The 17,852-nt window shown below is 36.9% G+C and overlaps 3 protein-coding genes across 3 annotated transcripts; all 3 read right to left on the bottom strand.

Moving 5' to 3' along the window:
• Positions 1–1,461: 1,461 nt before the first annotated feature.
• On the bottom strand, positions 1,462–3,589 carry LOC121777200 (polyubiquitin). Its single transcript, XM_042174376.1, has 2 exons — positions 3,480–3,589; positions 1,462–2,765 (listed from the first exon to the last, which is right to left on the bottom strand). Exon 2 carries the CDS (start codon positions 2,763–2,765, stop codon positions 1,620–1,622), a length of 1,146 nt encoding a protein of 381 aa, XP_042030310.1. The 5' UTR covers positions 3,480–3,589; the 3' UTR covers positions 1,462–1,619.
• Positions 3,590–6,255: 2,666 nt separating this feature from the next.
• Positions 6,256–9,523, bottom strand: LOC121777362. Its single transcript, XM_042174600.1, has 10 exons — positions 9,366–9,523; positions 9,173–9,237; positions 8,965–9,095; positions 8,666–8,738; positions 8,210–8,292; positions 8,056–8,094; positions 7,252–7,322; positions 7,069–7,183; positions 6,879–6,982; positions 6,256–6,545 (listed from the first exon to the last, which is right to left on the bottom strand). Exons 2-9 carry the CDS (start codon positions 9,222–9,224, stop codon positions 6,914–6,916), a joined length of 633 nt encoding a protein of 210 aa, XP_042030534.1. The 5' UTR covers positions 9,225–9,237; positions 9,366–9,523; the 3' UTR covers positions 6,256–6,545; positions 6,879–6,913.
• A 237-nt stretch (positions 9,524–9,760) lies between these two features.
• On the bottom strand, positions 9,761–15,226 carry LOC121777243 (ribosome biogenesis protein BOP1 homolog). Its single transcript, XM_042174431.1, has 18 exons — positions 14,781–15,226; positions 14,419–14,493; positions 13,950–14,150; positions 13,441–13,595; positions 13,181–13,298; positions 12,949–13,050; positions 12,598–12,751; positions 12,383–12,491; positions 12,183–12,285; positions 11,924–12,074; positions 11,721–11,847; positions 11,538–11,644; positions 11,393–11,463; positions 11,221–11,281; positions 10,729–10,956; positions 10,558–10,642; positions 10,133–10,311; positions 9,761–10,056 (listed from the first exon to the last, which is right to left on the bottom strand). Exons 1-18 carry the CDS (start codon positions 15,006–15,008, stop codon positions 9,971–9,973), a joined length of 2,340 nt encoding a protein of 779 aa, XP_042030365.1. The 5' UTR covers positions 15,009–15,226; the 3' UTR covers positions 9,761–9,970.
• Between the last annotated feature and the right edge of the window lie 2,626 nt (positions 15,227–17,852).

Here is a 17,852-nt window from a genome sequence, read left to right as displayed (position 1 = left end):
TCAAATCGCCGATTGGGTCGACCCGACCAAGGGTTTCGCGCAGCCTGAAGGTTTTTCGCATTTGGGGAGGGTAAAGCATTAGGTTCGTCATTTTGGGGAGACTCTGGACTGATATCTGTGTCCAGGATAACGCGCCAATGTCAATGGTGTTTCTGATTTTAGTTTTTTATTTTTATTTTTGGAAATCTTGTAAACACGCCAATGAGGTCAGCGTGTATAAATTATAAATATGATTTATTTTTTCCGATATTTGCTTAAAAACGCCAACAACATAGGGGTTTTCTACTTAAAACACGCGATTCAGGATGGCGTGTTTCATATATGCTGTAATTTCATAAAATCAAAACGAAATTGTAAAACGCCAACCAAGTAGGCGTTTTTACTTAATAAGACGCCGATGAGAATAGCGTTTTTCCCATAGTTGGAAGAAATAACAAAGTGGGTATATTTTCGTTATTGTAGTAGTAGAATGCCCCACGCATCCAAGAAAATCCAAATTAAGAGACTTTGGTTTGAGATGTTTAATGTGGGCTTATATTTGTGTAATTATAGGAATTTGTGGAAATTTTCTAAGTTTGTGGGTAAATCTGAATATGGTTGCTGCTGTACTGATCTGTTTCAGCCACTTTAACATGCTAGAATTTATGTTCTAAAATTTATATGCATACTATCAGGTTTTGGTAAGATCTCTTCAAAATTTCAAATCTTTTCGTTAAAGTTTACTATTTTTAAATATTCTTATAAAACAGTTGCTAGAATCTGTCACAAACTGGCAGCTTCTATGAATACAACCATAACTTCCAAAATCCTTGAAGTTTCGAGGATCACTTTATTTTAAATTAAACTAGACGACTAAGGGAATCTTTTGGTGTAAGGCTCGACCCCTAGTTATCTCTGAATTAAATCAGTTCGTTACGTGAAGATGACGTAATGCAATTGTTTTCTCTTAGAGTGAACTACATAAATGGTCCCTGAACTATGTCTTTTGCACACTAATGGTCCCTGAATTTTAAAAATATTGTGGGTAGTCCCTGAACTAAGGTGTAATCACATTTATGGTATTTTTTCACTATTCATCATAATTTTACACTCAAAATGCCCCCAAGGCATGAAGGGCATTTTAGAACTTTCATATCTAGGTACTGAATTTGATATTTTCTTTATCTCTTTCTCTAGTACTGAATATGATATATTCTTATAGTTTGAGTACTGAATTTGATATTTTCTTTATCATTTTTTCAAACACTTTTAGAAAGTAAAAAATTAAAACAAAAAATAATATAATTATAAAAATAAATATCATTTGACGTTAAAATATATTTATAATTAGACATTAAATTATAAAAAATAATATGAAATTCTTAAAATATATTAATTATAAAAATTAATATATTTATAATTAGACATTAAATATGTCTTATTTTAATAAGAATGAAAATCCAGAGATATTGAGATTCATAATTGCAAAGAAGACAGATAGGCATATAGCATTCACTGAAACCCAACATTATAATCCAAAAGTAAACAAATCACAGAGGTAAAAGCCACCATTTTAGAAACTGAAACTCCCAACATTAAAACCAAAAGCAGACAAATCAGACCAAGGCAAAGCCACCATTTTAGAAACCACCACGAAGGCGCAGGACAAGGTGAAGGGTGGACTCCTTCTGTATGTTATAGTCTGCAAGAGTCCTTCCATCTTCCAGCTGCTTCCCAGCAAAGATCAGCCTCTGCTGGTCCGGCGGGATGCCCTCCTTGTCCTGGATCTTTGCTTTCACGTTGTCAATCGTGTCCGAACTCTCCACCTCCAGCGTGATGGTCTTCCCCGTCAGAGTCTTCACAAAGATCTGCATCCCTCCACGCAACCTCAGCACCAGATGCAGGGTGGACTCCTTCTGAATATTGTAGTCCGCCAATGTGCGACCATCCTCAAGCTGCTTTCCTGCAAAGATGAGCCTCTGCTGGTCTGGTGGGATGCCCTCCTTGTCCTGGATCTTTGCTTTCACATTGTCAATCGTGTCCGAACTCTCCACCTCCAACGTGATCGTCTTCCCAGTCAGAGTCTTCACAAAGATTTGCATTCCACCCCTCAGCCTGAGTACCAAGTGAAGAGTGCTCTCCTTTTGAATGTTGTAATCAGCAAGTGTTCGCCCGTCCTCGAGCTGCTTGCCAGCAAAGATCAACCTCTGCTGATCTGGGGGGATGCCCTCCTTGTCTTGGATCTTCGCCTTGACATTGTCTATGGTGTCTGAGCTCTCGACCTCAAGGGTGATAGTCTTTCCAGTCAAGGTCTTAACAAAGATTTGCATGCCACCACGGAGGCGGAGGACCAAGTGAAGGGTGGACTCCTTTTGGATGTTATAATCAGCAAGAGTGCGGCCATCCTCGAGCTGCTTGCCAGCAAAGATCAACCTCTGCTGGTCTGGAGGGATCCCCTCCTTATCTTGGATCTTTGCCTTGACATTGTCAATGGTGTCAGAGCTCTCAACTTCGAGGGTGATGGTCTTGCCCGTGAGGGTTTTAACAAAGATCTGCATACCACCACGGAGGCGTAGCACCAGGTGGAGGGTGGACTCCTTTTGGATGTTGTAATCTGCAAGAGTTCGGCCATCCTCAAGCTGCTTGCCGGCAAATATCAACCTCTGCTGGTCTGGGGGGATCCCCTCCTTGTCTTGGATCTTTGCCTTGACGTTGTCGATGGTGTCTGAGCTCTCAACTTCGAGGGTGATTGTCTTACCAGTTAGGGTTTTCACAAAGATCTGCATCTGTATAATTCACATACAAATCTTATCAGAAACTAATCATACAAATTTTTTGTACCTTTTTTCTTGATACAAAGAGAAAGCTAGATAAGATTATATACAGAATTATCCAGCCAACAATCAATTGCATCAAAAAACAACAATGGTTAAACAAAAATCCAAAAAAACAACAGAAACCAAAGAAAAACAACCGCAGAACCAGTGGATTTATCAACCTCAAACAAAAATTAACAACAAAATCGACATGATGGACATGCGACGGATCAAATTCGTTTGCATAAAAACACATGGAGCCTTATCAGAAATGGACCATACAAATCATTTGCACCTTTTGCTTGACACAAGTTAGAAAGCTAGATACGATCTATAGATTTATCCAGCCAAAAATCAACTGTATTTAGCAGCTAAACAAAAACCTAAAAATCAACAGAAACCAAAGAAAAACAACCGGAGGACGAACAGATTCGTCTATTTCCCCCAAAAATCCTCAAAATATGCGAATCAGTCACAACTAAAATCAAACATACGAATCAAACTAAAATTAACAACGAAATCAACATATGCGCCGGATCATATTCATTTGCATACGATAATCTCGTTCGCAGATCCAGAAACACAAAAATCCGATAAATTACACATAAAAAACATGAATAGAATCAGATATAAGAACGAGTGTATTGAAAAACACGGATCTAAACCATAAAACAAAGTAATTACCTTGGATCGGATGAATTGGCGAACGACTATAACCAGAAAATGAAAGAATTTTGAGATCTAGAGATGTGCTAAATGATGATACGAGGAAGAGAGATTGGAGCTCATCTATATATATATACAGGAGACCGACTCAAACCGGTCACCGAATCAACCGGTTGATCAATTTTTTTTAATTATTAATTGATATATTTGAGGAATACTAATAATTGAATGGTTGTTATAGCAACTTTATTAAAATAATATTCTAAACAAACTTATCGAAATTGGAGGCGGCGAATAAGACCTTTTCAATATTCAAATGTATCTTATCAATATTTATTAGTATCATATATGTCATCCAATTATGACCATATATTTGCTATTATCATACCTAATTCATTGCGACCCAACTTTCTACACTTCATTTTCTTTTTTAGGGAAAATGCAAATTCATTAATAAAAAAACAAGTAGATTACCTAATTTGCCACGCAACATTTTTACATTTGACAATATGCTTATATTTTTTATGTTTGAATTGGTGTGCCCAATAATATGTCCATGTAATTTGAAATATATCTTCACCACTTTAAGTGGTTGAGTTAAATAATTTCAATATTACTGTATTATACATTTTATAAAATCCTCCTAATAAATGTATATTTGATAATTAACTTTATGTATTTTGCATCCATTTTAATATTTAAAAAGAGTATAAAATCATCTTAGACCTCTATTTATGATTCAGCAAAATTTGGATCACATAACAATGTTATCCAATAATTGTTTAATAGAGGCAACTTGAACTAAAAACAATTGGACATTCAACAACTTAGGATAGTGATGCATTTTAAAGCGACGTAGCGGCAAAGTTTCAATTATTGTGATAATTTTCAAGCAATTATCTATCCTTTTATATTATTGACTCAACTTTATTTTACCCAATTAATACTCACAAGTGTACGGGATTATTGTAGCATTTAGCAAGTAAGAGTATATCGTATCTCATAGAGACAATTAAGTGTAAACCTAAGTACAACGAACAAATTTCAACTACTATCCAAACAATCAGAATATTTGGGTTTTGAAACTAACAACTACTAAAAGCATATAAATTCAAAGATTAAATTAAAGCACTTAAACAAGAAGGCAATTAAGCAAGCTATGTGAGATGATGGAGAAATATGTAGAATTCAGGTATTCGATGCACAACTCCTAGCTTAACCCAATTAAATTAGATTTACCATTTAACGTCTCCAGAATTGTTGAATCAATCACAATTGTAGATTAAACCCCCTCCCGAGGTGAGAAATCCGTAGATTAGGTGTAATAATTGAAGTCACCTTCTAATTCTTAAACCTAACTCCCAACAGTTTGATTAGATTAATGATCTCACTCAGAATCTCAACTCTCCCGAGTTCTATTGAATTAAAGTGTGAATTATTCCTCTTTCAAGATTAATTATTTCATCTCCTGATTACTCTAAGAAACACTAACACTCCCAATTGGTGATCAAGCAATTGATAGGAAAAAACACATGAATAATTCAAACAATCACAAGAGCAAGATAAAACCAAGTCAAATGCATTAAAACTATGAATCAATGCATCTTCACCAGGAATTCTACATGAAAAGTTTAGCTACTCTTGTTCATGGAGAAAACCAAGTTTAACACAAAGTATCCCATCATAAACATGAAAGATAGATGCTAAGAACTCCTGTGGAACGAATCTATGAAATGAAGCTTCAATCTTCCGATCTAGAGTCTTTAATCTTCAATTCTCTCTCTCAAAGGTGTTCTTGGGGTGTGTGTAGAGTGTGGTAGGCGGTAGGTGTAGAATGAATCTTAACCCTCGCCTTTTTCTCCTTCAAAAATCGTGTTTCAGCAAAATTAATTCGCCAAAACAGCGCACCCGGTCGCGTGAATTTATAAGGGTAAAATTCACCCGGTCGCGTGACACTTTTCGACCCCTTTCTGACTCTCCAACTCTGAATTTGCGACACCCGGCCGCGAGAGATTTTCTGGACAGCGCAGTGTTCGTAAAATGGTCATAACTTCTTCTACGGGACTCCGATTGAGGCGTTTAAGATACCCACGCGAAGCTCTTTTGAAGACGAAGAGAATGATATGCATTGGGGGCTGATTGGATTTGAAAATCTCCAGTAAAATTGATAAGAGTAAAGGCACTTTGATAGATATCTGGAATAGGAGCAGGTGATAGAATGGAAAAATGATAACTTCAATATATGAATAGAGTGCTCAGATGTGAACAACCTCTAAACCCAATTGGCACTTGCCAATTACAACTCAATTCAAGAAATAACGTACTTAGCAATCTCCCAAAACCCTCCTTATATAGTAAGGATGAGTAGTGGATGATAACTGACACATACATGGAGTTAATGGAAAGTAACTGACTCTATAATGGGAAATAACCAACTCTATAATGAGAAATGACTGACTCTATAACGGAAAGTAACTGACTCTATCATGCAACAATGGAAATAACTGACTATAGCCTGACAATAGCTGTTGCACATCACTTGGCCACCTCCTGCATATCTTCATTCCAGTCAATGACGTTGCGATGACCCCGTTTGTAGACCTTCCACTTACTGCCTCTGTTATAAAAAAATGGTCTCAAACCAAGGTTGTTGCACATCGACATATTTTGTACCTTTTTCTACACATTCTTAACAAAATGGTCAACATACCAACATAATAGAGAAGTAGATATAAACATGCCTAATAATAGACGAAAAATGATCAAATTCATACAAAACCACCCTCTAAAACCATTGTAAAATCCAAGTATGTCAATTATCACTTTTTTTTGTTCTTTTTGCCAATTGATCCTTCCACATATATATAGTCCATGAACAACGTTAACATAAGATACTAGAAATACAACCTAACTTTCCTCTATATGCATATAAACAAAGTTGCAACATGATATATGTTGCTACATCACATAGTGCATCAAAATCAAGGTCCAACATATTTATCTACACTTGATCTGTAGTTTCTGTCTCCTCTTCTTGGTTCATTTCTTCGGTTTGCTTCAACTTTGCAAATATCAGCTTCCACGCTGTCAACAAAATTCCATCCCATCATCACAAATAAAACATGAGAGAAAAGGCACATACTGTATATTAGGACACAATAGATTATATATGAGTTTTAGTACTTGTTTTATCAATTTTGGCATGACCCTTTTATTTTGATAATTAAATCCCTGTTCTATTTGCAAGTTTCAAGTAGTGGAAAATTAGATCAGAAATGGAAAATTACATCCCTATTCTATTTGCAAATTTTGGCACGTCCATTAACACATATGGTTATGGATGGTTCGATCATTGATGAAAATATACTATCATTGGCAAAAAAGAGCGGTTGAATGTGAAAGTGCAACATTTCATACCTTGCTATTGTTTGAACACAGTTGCCCATCTCATTTCAGCTGGGTCCGCTAGTTTTTGAAGGACCACACCTTTCCACTAAAGCATTATAGAGTTGTTTCCCGTTCTGCACGAAACCAAAAGGAGGGTGAGGTGAAGTCAACCAAACTTTCATGCTTCAAAACAAAATTGCCTCACATACAGAACACTTACAAAAATTACTGGGAAAAAATGGATTTGTCCTTCAGGTTTTGTCTGTGTCTCTTTGAAATAAACCAGGATTGGGAACGATGGCCACCAGAGCTCCCAATTGACAAATGTTGAATACCTGATCATTTATTGAGATGAATCAAATTGATCTCATGAGAAAATCAGCTAAAGAAAAGTTCCACTCACTTCCACCGGTTTTTTCCACCTACAAAAACATTTTCACCCGACTCTTGAAGCTGATCTCCAACTTTTACTTCCTGTAATGAGGTTTATTTGGTATAAAGCCATTGATATATAGCAAACTAGAATGATATGGACTATAGTCAAAATTTAAAGGATGGTTTTTTTCACTTTGTCGCTGAGAAAGCAACTACTCCCTCCATTTCACGGGAGTTGAGTCATTTTTCCATTTTTGGGACGTTACACCATTGTTCCCTTTTTTTGGGAAAAATTAACACATTATCTCTTTTCTCCTTTATCTCTATCCTACTTTATTATCTTTTCACTTAACAAACTAAACATCTTTTTCTTAATAATGCCTCTACTACCGCAGAATGGATGGGTATATGAAATCTGCCATAAAGCTATCTCCAACTAAACGTGGCCTAATAGAATTAACCACTGGTAGCGTTCAAATATGCCAGACATTTTAATCTGCAACCGTTGCTACTAGTATATTACTTACATTCCAAATTATGAGACAGCTAAAGTCATAAACACATATCACACTCAATTTGAGGCCTCATAGTTCAACTGATCCACTCTACCATTAGTAGAAAATATGTAATATAACATAACAGACAGGACATTGGCATCTTTTGAAAAATGGTCTCAATACAAACAATTTGACAAAAGTCCTATTAACCAGTAACAACATAGATTAAAGGGAGAAATCTATTCCAACCATCAAGAACAGCACTAACACAAAGCAAGATAAAATGAATATATGAGTTAAAAATGAAGTAAGTTATCAAGAAAAAGTGAACAAACCAGGGCTTCCTTATCAAAGACGAATCTCACTCTTGTTGCCTGAAAGAAGAGTTATCTAGAGGTAAAACATATCACATGACAGACTTCTACGAATATATGTTTCTAATCTAGCAATAACTTTGACTAATTTATTAGCTAAGGAACTTGAAACTACCTGGACTAGTAGGAGCAAGCCCAGAAGGCCAACAGGTACTGCTGCTACTAAATTATCAGCATAAACAAAACCACCAGCCATTCCTGCTCAAGTTCAGAGACTCAGACTTTCAGACTGTAACCATCATACAAGAACTACTATTTCCTTAGGGGGCTTTACTTTGTGTGGTGGGATTAGGATACATAGATAAAAATATATAATTGAGTATTTGAAGGATAAAATCAAGAATCAAGTTCAAAATTAATCAATCCATGAAAGTAAATGGTGGATTAGCCCATATTATTATCTATAAATCCTATCTCAACAGTCTCAAACATCCTAATGCAGGAGCTTCGTATACCCATTTTTTTCTCTGTGTGAATGAGAGGCAACATTGGTGCTCTAATACATGACTCAAATTGTGTAGCAGATTGCAAAAGCATTTATAATTTGGTACTTCCAACCATCAAAACCCACCAAAAAGCACAACTGGAATTCGATAATCAGGGTCAGGAATAACAGTAGTCCCTTTCTCCGCCTTCCGACCAAGCTGCACCATAAAATCTGACACTGAATTATATTTGCATTCTACTTAATTCATCGAATAATGTTTACCTAAACGCTGCAGCCTGCAAGCACAATGCTCGCAAAGAGAAATGGAGAAATTTGTTCAAAATTAATATAACAAATCCCTAATTCCATTCATATTAAATGAAAGAGATCGAGTATTGGAATCAAAGGAAACTGGCAAACTAAAAGAGTAGAGAGTCTCGAACCACGGAAGCAATAAGGGCACGCCGTGTTGGTGTTGTTCCTGTATTTCTGGTGGAAATGGAATTGCTGTATAGCAATTTTCCAGTAGACGAATTTGGAAATTTGCTTTTGAAAGCATCGCCTTTGTTGTGATCTGATAAGAATTGTGAAGAGTTGGTTATTCGATAGAATATGCCGAATTATTTTATGATACGATAACGCAGAGCTCACAATGTGCAGAAATGAAGGAAGAAGAAGAAGGCCAGCAAAGAGCGATCTCCATGACTGCAAACACACTAAAATTGCACAAACACAAAAATCCGATAAATTACACATCAAAAACAGGAATGGAATCAGCGATAACAACGAATTCAATTGAATTATAAAAAAAACTCGGATATAAAACAGAAAACAAAGTAGTTACCTTGGAACAAATGAAATGGCGAAAGACTATAACCAGAAAATAGAAGATTATTGAGAGTTAGAGATGAGCAAGAGTGTTGAAGTGATGAATGCTAATAAATGAATGGTTGTTAATAAACGAAGAGTATTGCTCCTATTTTGTGACTTTTGGCTGAATTATGAAAAATGAAATAAATTAAACGATAAATAGGAAGCCTTTAATATAAAGTTAATATAAAATCAAATTTTATGTACAAACTCTCTAATTTGTACAGATTTTAGTAATTACTTTATGTGATTGTTTAAGTAATCAAATTTAATTTGAAATATTAATATATTCATATATAAGATGCAAAATAATATTACCCTCTGATGATGTGACGACACAATGGTTAGTGTGAAATTTCAAATACGAAATTTTAAAACTTGGGATCAAATTGATAAATTCAAAATACCGAGATACAATCGACATAATTAATTGCTATATAGGTAACATATTTAGATGGCAATATATCAAAATGCTACAATCTGGAGTTAATAACATTCAAACAACCTCAAATCGAATCAAAACTTGTCCTCAACGTGAAGGGAGCTTAGCAGCCTAGGGTATGAATGGTGTATGAAGAGCTAATGGCAATAGAGCTTAATCAAGGAATCTGCGCCAGCGGTGAACAGCCAAGGTTGCCTTGGATGGAACTTACAGTCCATAACTCCTGCACAAACCACCCGAATACAACGATTACTAACGTGCAAAACATCCTCATACCAATATAAAAATCAACTAGTTACCTCTTCCATCGAAACTGGAATGCCCGCGAAGAATCTCCAGGGGAACTATCAGTGGGTTTTGATTAAGATCCGAATACACCATCCCATGGAAAACGTATGCTGTGCAATCATCTGAGCTCGACACAAATAAAGGGTAGGACCGATGGTAGGCAACACTGGTGATATCCTTTCCATGGCATCTGCAAAATTTGACAGGCAGGATAAGCAGGCAAGAATCTGGATCCAACTTTTTTTGTGATTATTAACAAGAAGCAAGCTAAAAATATATTTCAATCTTTCAAAATGATGAAAATGATCATAAAAAACAAGGCTGCGCGATAGATAGAAATTGAAGGCATAGATAATTAGAGTTTGGAGCAGGACAAGGCAGAGAAACGCGAGAAAGAGTCAAATAACAATAACCAAACTCATCTCAAAGTCATTACCTAAGGACTTTATAAGGTTTGGATGAAAGGTCCATGTCGAACCAACACAATTTTCCATCTTTGCTTCCAACAATGGCATTATCACCTGCATTATAAGGGATCAGAGTGTGTACTCGAACACGTGTGGAGGGGTGGAAGGGGGGGTGTCAGATCAGACAGAGAAAGACATACCACCAGGGTGGATAGCAAGGGAAGAAATTTCACGGACACCGGGTTCAAGTTTTTTGACAAGTTTTTGCTTCAATAGATCATAGACACGGACATCCTTTTTCGTCGCAGCAAAGAACATGGAGCGTGTAGGATGGAAAGCACTTGAAACATGAATTCCTTTTGTCTTGAACGGAATCCGTTGTGTAAGTTTTTTGGAGAGTTGGTGAACTAACACAGATCTTGATTCGCGTACATTTAGGTTAAGGAACGTCAATCTGAGCAAGCATATAGCTATCATAACAAAACCAGGCCACAACCTGTAACAGGGAGTAAGAATGCAAGCAAACTACATATTCTTGCATTCTTAATGCATATAACGATTTTGTAGGAGTATATATAACAAGCTCTTCCAATTCACTCTAGTATATATCAGTTACTATTATTTGAGGCCTCATTTTAAAAAATAAAAACATACTGAAACAACTACTGCATATATAGCCGGGAAAAGGATATCAGATGGCATGAGAGTTGAAAGATAGTCTCCTTTACGATGCCATTCCACTTTAGTAACAGTCTGTAATTCAGCAACAATAAGTCATTATCCAGTAACAGAAAATGACTGATTACGGAGCAGCATGAGACAAATATAAGTTGAGATGTGGAAAACAATAAAGCAAAAATGCACCTTAAAATGCTTCAGTCTGATTCCTCCATGTGTATCGGCCGGAAGCCAGTTGACAATAGATTCATTTGTATCTGAATAAAAAGTTGTTAGTATGTGGAAAAAGGCACAGTGCATAAACATTGATCGGTTTCCTCGTTATACTTACCAGAGTCATCGGCCTCCACCTGCGGTTGAACATGGAGAAGATCTTCGATCTTTTTCTGATGTTCATCACTTCCACAACTGGTTTTCAAAATGAACACATCTTGGCCCCTGAAGATTGAGTAAATTATTGATACATACCATCATCCATTCCCAACGCATGTTAAGGCTCTCAGATATTTCTTACGCTGCTACAGCTAATACAGGAAGCTCAGGATTCCATTCAACCTCATTGATAGGTTCACCTATATCCCAGATCTGGAGACACCTGCCAGTTTCAACTTCCCAAATGCGGACAGTCCCATCTTTTGAACCTTAATTGACAAAAAAGTTCATTTAGATACCAGTTCAAATATATATTTTAGACTTGAAGCTCATTAGAGATCGAACCAGAAGCAAGCCACTGTCCTGTGGACTCTGCAGAAATAGTCACCACAGGGCCCTTATGACCTCTGTACTCGAGATAACAAGTTGTTGGATACGGTTTAAGATTTCTAGGGCTTGGCAGCTTTGGTTTCAAAGACTCAGGATCAATATTAATCTGGAAATTTGAGCAGGAAATAATTTGTGATTAGATCTCACATTTACCATCAAATATTATTTTCCAAACTAAATTCAGAATTCATCTAAGCAAGTAAGAAACACGTACACGTTTCTTATGAACTCTTGGACATAGATAAAGATCCAAACATCGATCGAACGTCTCTTGGACAGCTTTCTCATATGCAGGAACACTTCTCAAGGAAGTATATCTAAATTTCACATCGAAAGAATATAATTAGAACTCCTAGCACAATGCTTCTTACAGAAGTAAAGATCATCTGCTGGAGCATAAAACGGAAAAATTACTGTTTTGGTATAAATTTAGGCCTGTCCTCCTCAAACATGAGCTGGTAAGCATTAATTTCTTCTTGTGTCGGGATGTATTCTAAAGAGGGATTGTAAGACTCCTCATGACCTGAAAATATATAACACAATCCATCTTGAGATCGTGAAAACTTGAAGAAATACTACTAGTTAATTAAGAATATCCAGTCATTTCAAAATTCAGATAGCCAACAAACCCGGCAGCTTAGGCTTTGGAGCAGGAATATATGCCAATCCCTGTCTACCAGCAGAACTGGCTTCACCCCACAAATCATAAAATTTGGGCTCTTCCTTTGGTTTGTCATCAAGCTTAATCTGGCCACTCCTGATGGCCCGGACATACTTTACAACCTATAATATTGAAAAGGTTACACACAATATCAAAAAGTCTGGAAGTGCAGCTCGTAACAGCCTATAATATTAACTGCATCTGTTTGCTCAAATCAACTTCAAAGCATGACAGGATGATAATATGGAAAGCAACAAATCACCAAAAAATCAGAAAGTAGATATGGAGTAGTAGAATTAATAAGCATGCAACAACATACCTTTTTCGCATCCCACTTAGAAGGAATGAAACGTCTCTTTGGTTCTGGTGCATTTGATAGTGGATGCTTGGCACCATCCCAAGTGAACCAATCAATATAAGACTGCAGAGCAAGACAAAGAACAATCAGATTCCACAATCAACAAAACATACATAATCAATTGAAGTGAGAGTAGCAAATGCCAAAGTACAAAACCAATAAATTTGATCATCAAAATGAGGTTATTACGCACAGGATAAGGATCAAAATCAGCATGAGGTGCCTTTGAATCCATCATTCTCCGGATGAGATTGATCTCTTCTTTTGTCAACTCCACTTCCTCATCATTGTACTCATCTATTATCTTACGCCTGAATGCCATGCAAAACACAAACTAATCGCCACAAAGCATCTTGCTAGAAGTACATATGCATAGCAACACAATCTAGGAATAAACTAAAGGCACTCCGCACTAGAATTATAACAGAACTCTGGTTTCAGATATGGACTCACCAACTCTTTGAATCATCAGTCCTTGCAAGAAAAGAATCGAGCTTGCTCTTTTTCTCTTTTTTCTTGATCTTCTTTCCAGATAGATCATATCCAATATGTTCTTCATCCTTGTACCATTTCAAAGGAACATCTCCAATAGTATTGCGTGGTGCAACCTGATTTGAAGAAGTAAACTCATAAGCAACACATTTCAAACAATTTGTATTGACTCTCTCAGTCTCAAAGACAGTTTCCTCACCAGTCACCTAACAAACTGAGTTATGCTATTTAAATATTCAAGCATGCTAGATTGCAAAAAAATGACCAATTTTGATTGGCAAGGACTTGGTAAAATAGGTCAGCATAAACTAATGGTCTTACACCTATAAAGTATTGAAGTGTCTTTTCCTTCCCTACCTGTATAGACAGATTACTTATTCTTTTCCCCTTTGGATACTAGGGGATGTAAGTAATTCAGAAGATGGAAGAAATGTTTGTGATATTAAAATAAAACTGGTACATGAATATACCTCATCTTCAGACGAGTCACTCTCCTCAACTACTTCACGTGAATCATCACTCCCGCCAGTGTTGTCTTCAACCCCATCATTATCATGTTCATCAGCTTTGCTAACGGTGCTATCGTTGTCATCTTCAACAGAGTCTTTGTCACCGTGGGGAGAGGCCGCATTATCATCGTCCTCGTCATCATCACTGGATTGAACAGCATCCTGTAACAACAAAACTCATATTGATATAAGAAGTAAACAAAGCAAGAACCTAATGGATAGCCTGATTTTCCTCATGTTGATGCTGCAAAATTAACTATACATGCAACTTAACATAACCATGTCTCCAACAAAATCTAGACATCTTTGTTGAAAAACGTTGTGGTCAGGCAGAAATCTAAATATATCTTCACAATAAAAACCAGCTCCAACAACTTAAGAAATATTAGATAAGACCCATAGTATCAAATATTTGCCAAAAACTGTGTACCTCATCCTCTGAGACAGAGAGATCACTTTCTTGAGATCCAGATTCATCACTTGAGCCTTCATCCCCAGTCAGAGTCTACAAATTTTACAAAAACAAGATAACATCAATGAACTGGATATTCTATTTATGCTTACTAAAGCAAACTCAATCCTACACTTATGAAACACCAAAGTTCTGTATCTCAACAATAGACATTTGGTTCCATAAAACCTAACAGTCCAATTCGTGAGCAGGTTCGTCAATTTTATGAGTAAAATGAAAGTTAACAAAAAATTGAAACACATTTAAATCCCAACCACAATGAAAACACAAATATTAATTGATGAAAACAGAACTAGGCGTGAGCAGGATTAGAAACGTACTTCATCATCATCATTTTCACTATCTTCGAAATCCGAAACAAAAGGGAAATCATCAGAACTCGTTTCCGCTTCTTCAATCCTCTTCTCAATTTCAACCAAATTACTTTCCTTCCGTTTCTGCGTTGCGGCTTCTTCAATTCTCTTCTCAATTTCAACCAAATTACTCTCCTTCCGTTTCTGCAAGTCGTCTTTCTTGTCTGAGGTGTTGAGATTCCTCTTCGACCTCATTTTATAGTGGTTTGAGCGCAACAACAGTAGCAGGACTGCGCAGCCGAGAGAGAGAGAAATCTGAGTTTTAGGGTACGTTTAGGACGGAGGAAGGAGGAGGGAAGGGCGGCTTCTGACACCGACACCGGCGGCGGACGCTTCTCCACACCAAACTGATTTTTTCAGAGTCGAATGGAAACGAAACAAGGCAGGGTATAGTAGGGTTTAGCGTTTTGGTGGATTGATGATGTGGAATTTATTTAATTAATAATACATGATAGTTTACTATATAAAAATGTTAAAATATTTTATAATAACCATATTTTGTGTTCCCAGTTTTTACTTTTATCCTTCAAAATCATAGTAGTATCATATTTGTATAAAAATTTGATTTTTATTCCTTTTGTTTGGGATATTTTTATAAAAACACCAAAGTTGTGTATTCAAAATATGATTCATTCAAAAAAAATAGTAGTAATAATTGTTGTTTTTATCTCCCTATTGAGTGTTCATTTCTGCACTAACATATCCCTAGTTTTTGAATAAATGCAAGAAAAAGTACAAATTAACTTGTTAGACTCATGGGTCTATTTAGTATTCTTATTAGTCCTACGTCTATTTAGTCTGTCTTTGTTAAAAGTTTTTTTATATTTTTCTATAAGTCTATAACTAGTATTATCACCCGTGTTATGCATAGATCTTAGAATTTTAACAATAATGACAACGAAGAGTAAATAATTTTTAAAAAAATAAATTAATATCATTATGTAGATTTTACAAAAGAAATATAGTTATCTGGCCGAAGTAAAAGATTATGTATTCAACACACAATTTAATACTACATTTTCGTATGTGAAATAAATAGAGAAAAATATACTACTAGTATTTATTGATTAGAATAAGATATCAATATATGTTAATTAGATATTTAGGTTACGTATTCAGTACACAATCTAATACATTTTATATTTGTGAAATCAACTGAGAAAGATGTATTTCTTTATTAGAATAAGATATAGAAATAAATATTTGTTAATTAAAATAATATATATTCCAAAAAAAGGAAAATGGGAGATGCATGAGTAATCATGGCAAAGTTTAAAAATTTAAACAGTTTATCAAAACGAAATATATACTGTAGTTCAAATTGTTGAGAAAAGGAGAAGCATTGAAGAATATTTGAGTCCTAAGATTAGAATAATAAATCATGCCTTGTTCCCATGTTAGTCTTGTTCCAAGATAACATTTATTGTAGCAACTCAAGGGTCTCCAACACCCCTATAAATACATGGGTGTTAGGTACCACTTCATCATCTCATGCAATACAATCAATAAGCTTTACAATATTCTCTTCCTCTCAAATATGCCGACTGATCCATTTAACATGGTATCAGAGCGGGTTTGGACTCAGATAAGGTATTATCATCGTCCTCGATACCTTTCTCGACCCTTTCCCATTTCTTTTCTTTTTTTTCTGATGTACCGATAAACAATAAAGCCAAATGTAAGACGACAACAAAATAATTGAAACCTCATATTCACCCATGGCGGATGAATTTGCCCGGCAATTTGCCAATTTTATGCGCAATAGTTTTGCGACGAATCAACCGAATCCACCAGAAACCACTGTCGTGCCATACAGAATTGACACGCAGCCCCTCCACATCGGTGGGAACAAGTTGAATGGAGAAAATTACGCCCTTTGGTCCGTGGTTGTTAAGACGGCGATAAACAGTCGGGGAATGGTCTCTCACATTACCAGAGTGCCTCCTCCCCCACCGCGAACCGATCCAGCCTTCATACAGTGGCAACAAGCCGATCAATGTGTGTTCACTTGTTTGCTACAAAACATCGAGCCTCGACTGGTTAGTCGAGTTTCACAACATCCGACGGCTAAGCATATCTAGGATGCTTTGGCCGTCACATATGGGAGCAGAGGAGATAAGATTCAGGTGTATGACCTCCAATTCAAGGCAACCACATTGCGACAGGGAAGCAAATCATTAGACGAAATCTGGAGCATGCTAACTGAACTATGGATTGCAATCGATCAGAAACAGAGGAATCTAATGATATACCCAGAAGATATAGAGATTCACGACAAGTTCATACAAGATTAGAGAGTATGTCAATTTGTATATGCAATTGATAGCAAATACAAAACTACCAAGAGAGGGATACTAAAAATGGATCCACTTCCCTCAGTTGATTATGCGTACAATCTGGTCCAACAAGAAGAGACGCGTCTCCAAGTTTTACAAGCGGCAAACAACAACGGAGGAGTTGCCGCTGACGGAATTGGGGCAGGTCTCGCTGTCCGAGGGTGGCATAACCAAGCCGGCGGTTCTCGGGGTGGCGGTCACAGCGGCACCGGCAGAAACTGACGGAGTGAAGAAGAGGACAGGTCGAAATTGGTGTGTTCCCACTACAAAAGAAAGATGCACACAAAAGAGTCGTGCTTTGAACTCGTTGGTTACCCAGATTGGTGGGAGGAAAAGCACGGCAAGCCACAGCCACCGCGGGCACCCTGGAGCCGTGGCGGTCACACCGCCGCAGTTGTCGGAGGAAGCAGAATCGCCACCGTCCCTAGCAGTGGAGAACAGGCTAGCGCGGCTGCCCAACTGGCGACTAGAACCAATGACGCCAAGACCGGGGCGGCGAATTTTGTCGCCGGAGGAAGTGGAAGCATAATTGGTGATTGGAGTGCAGAATTGGAGAATGAAGGAGGAGCGGCGCCCGATTTGGGCTCAGGTACATTAGGTTTTGGGGGCTCTTTTATTATAGACCCCCAAAATTTTCAAAAATCACAAAATTTACCCCACCTATCTCCATTTTTTCGAAACCCCCACCCCCCACCAAAATCAC

The sequence above is a fragment of the Salvia splendens genome, chromosome 18 (assembly GCF_004379255.2).
Source record: "Salvia splendens isolate huo1 chromosome 18, SspV2, whole genome shotgun sequence".
NCBI classification, from domain to species: Eukaryota; Viridiplantae; Streptophyta; class Magnoliopsida; order Lamiales; family Lamiaceae; genus Salvia; species Salvia splendens.
This window is presented reverse-complemented; position numbering and strand designations above follow the sequence as displayed.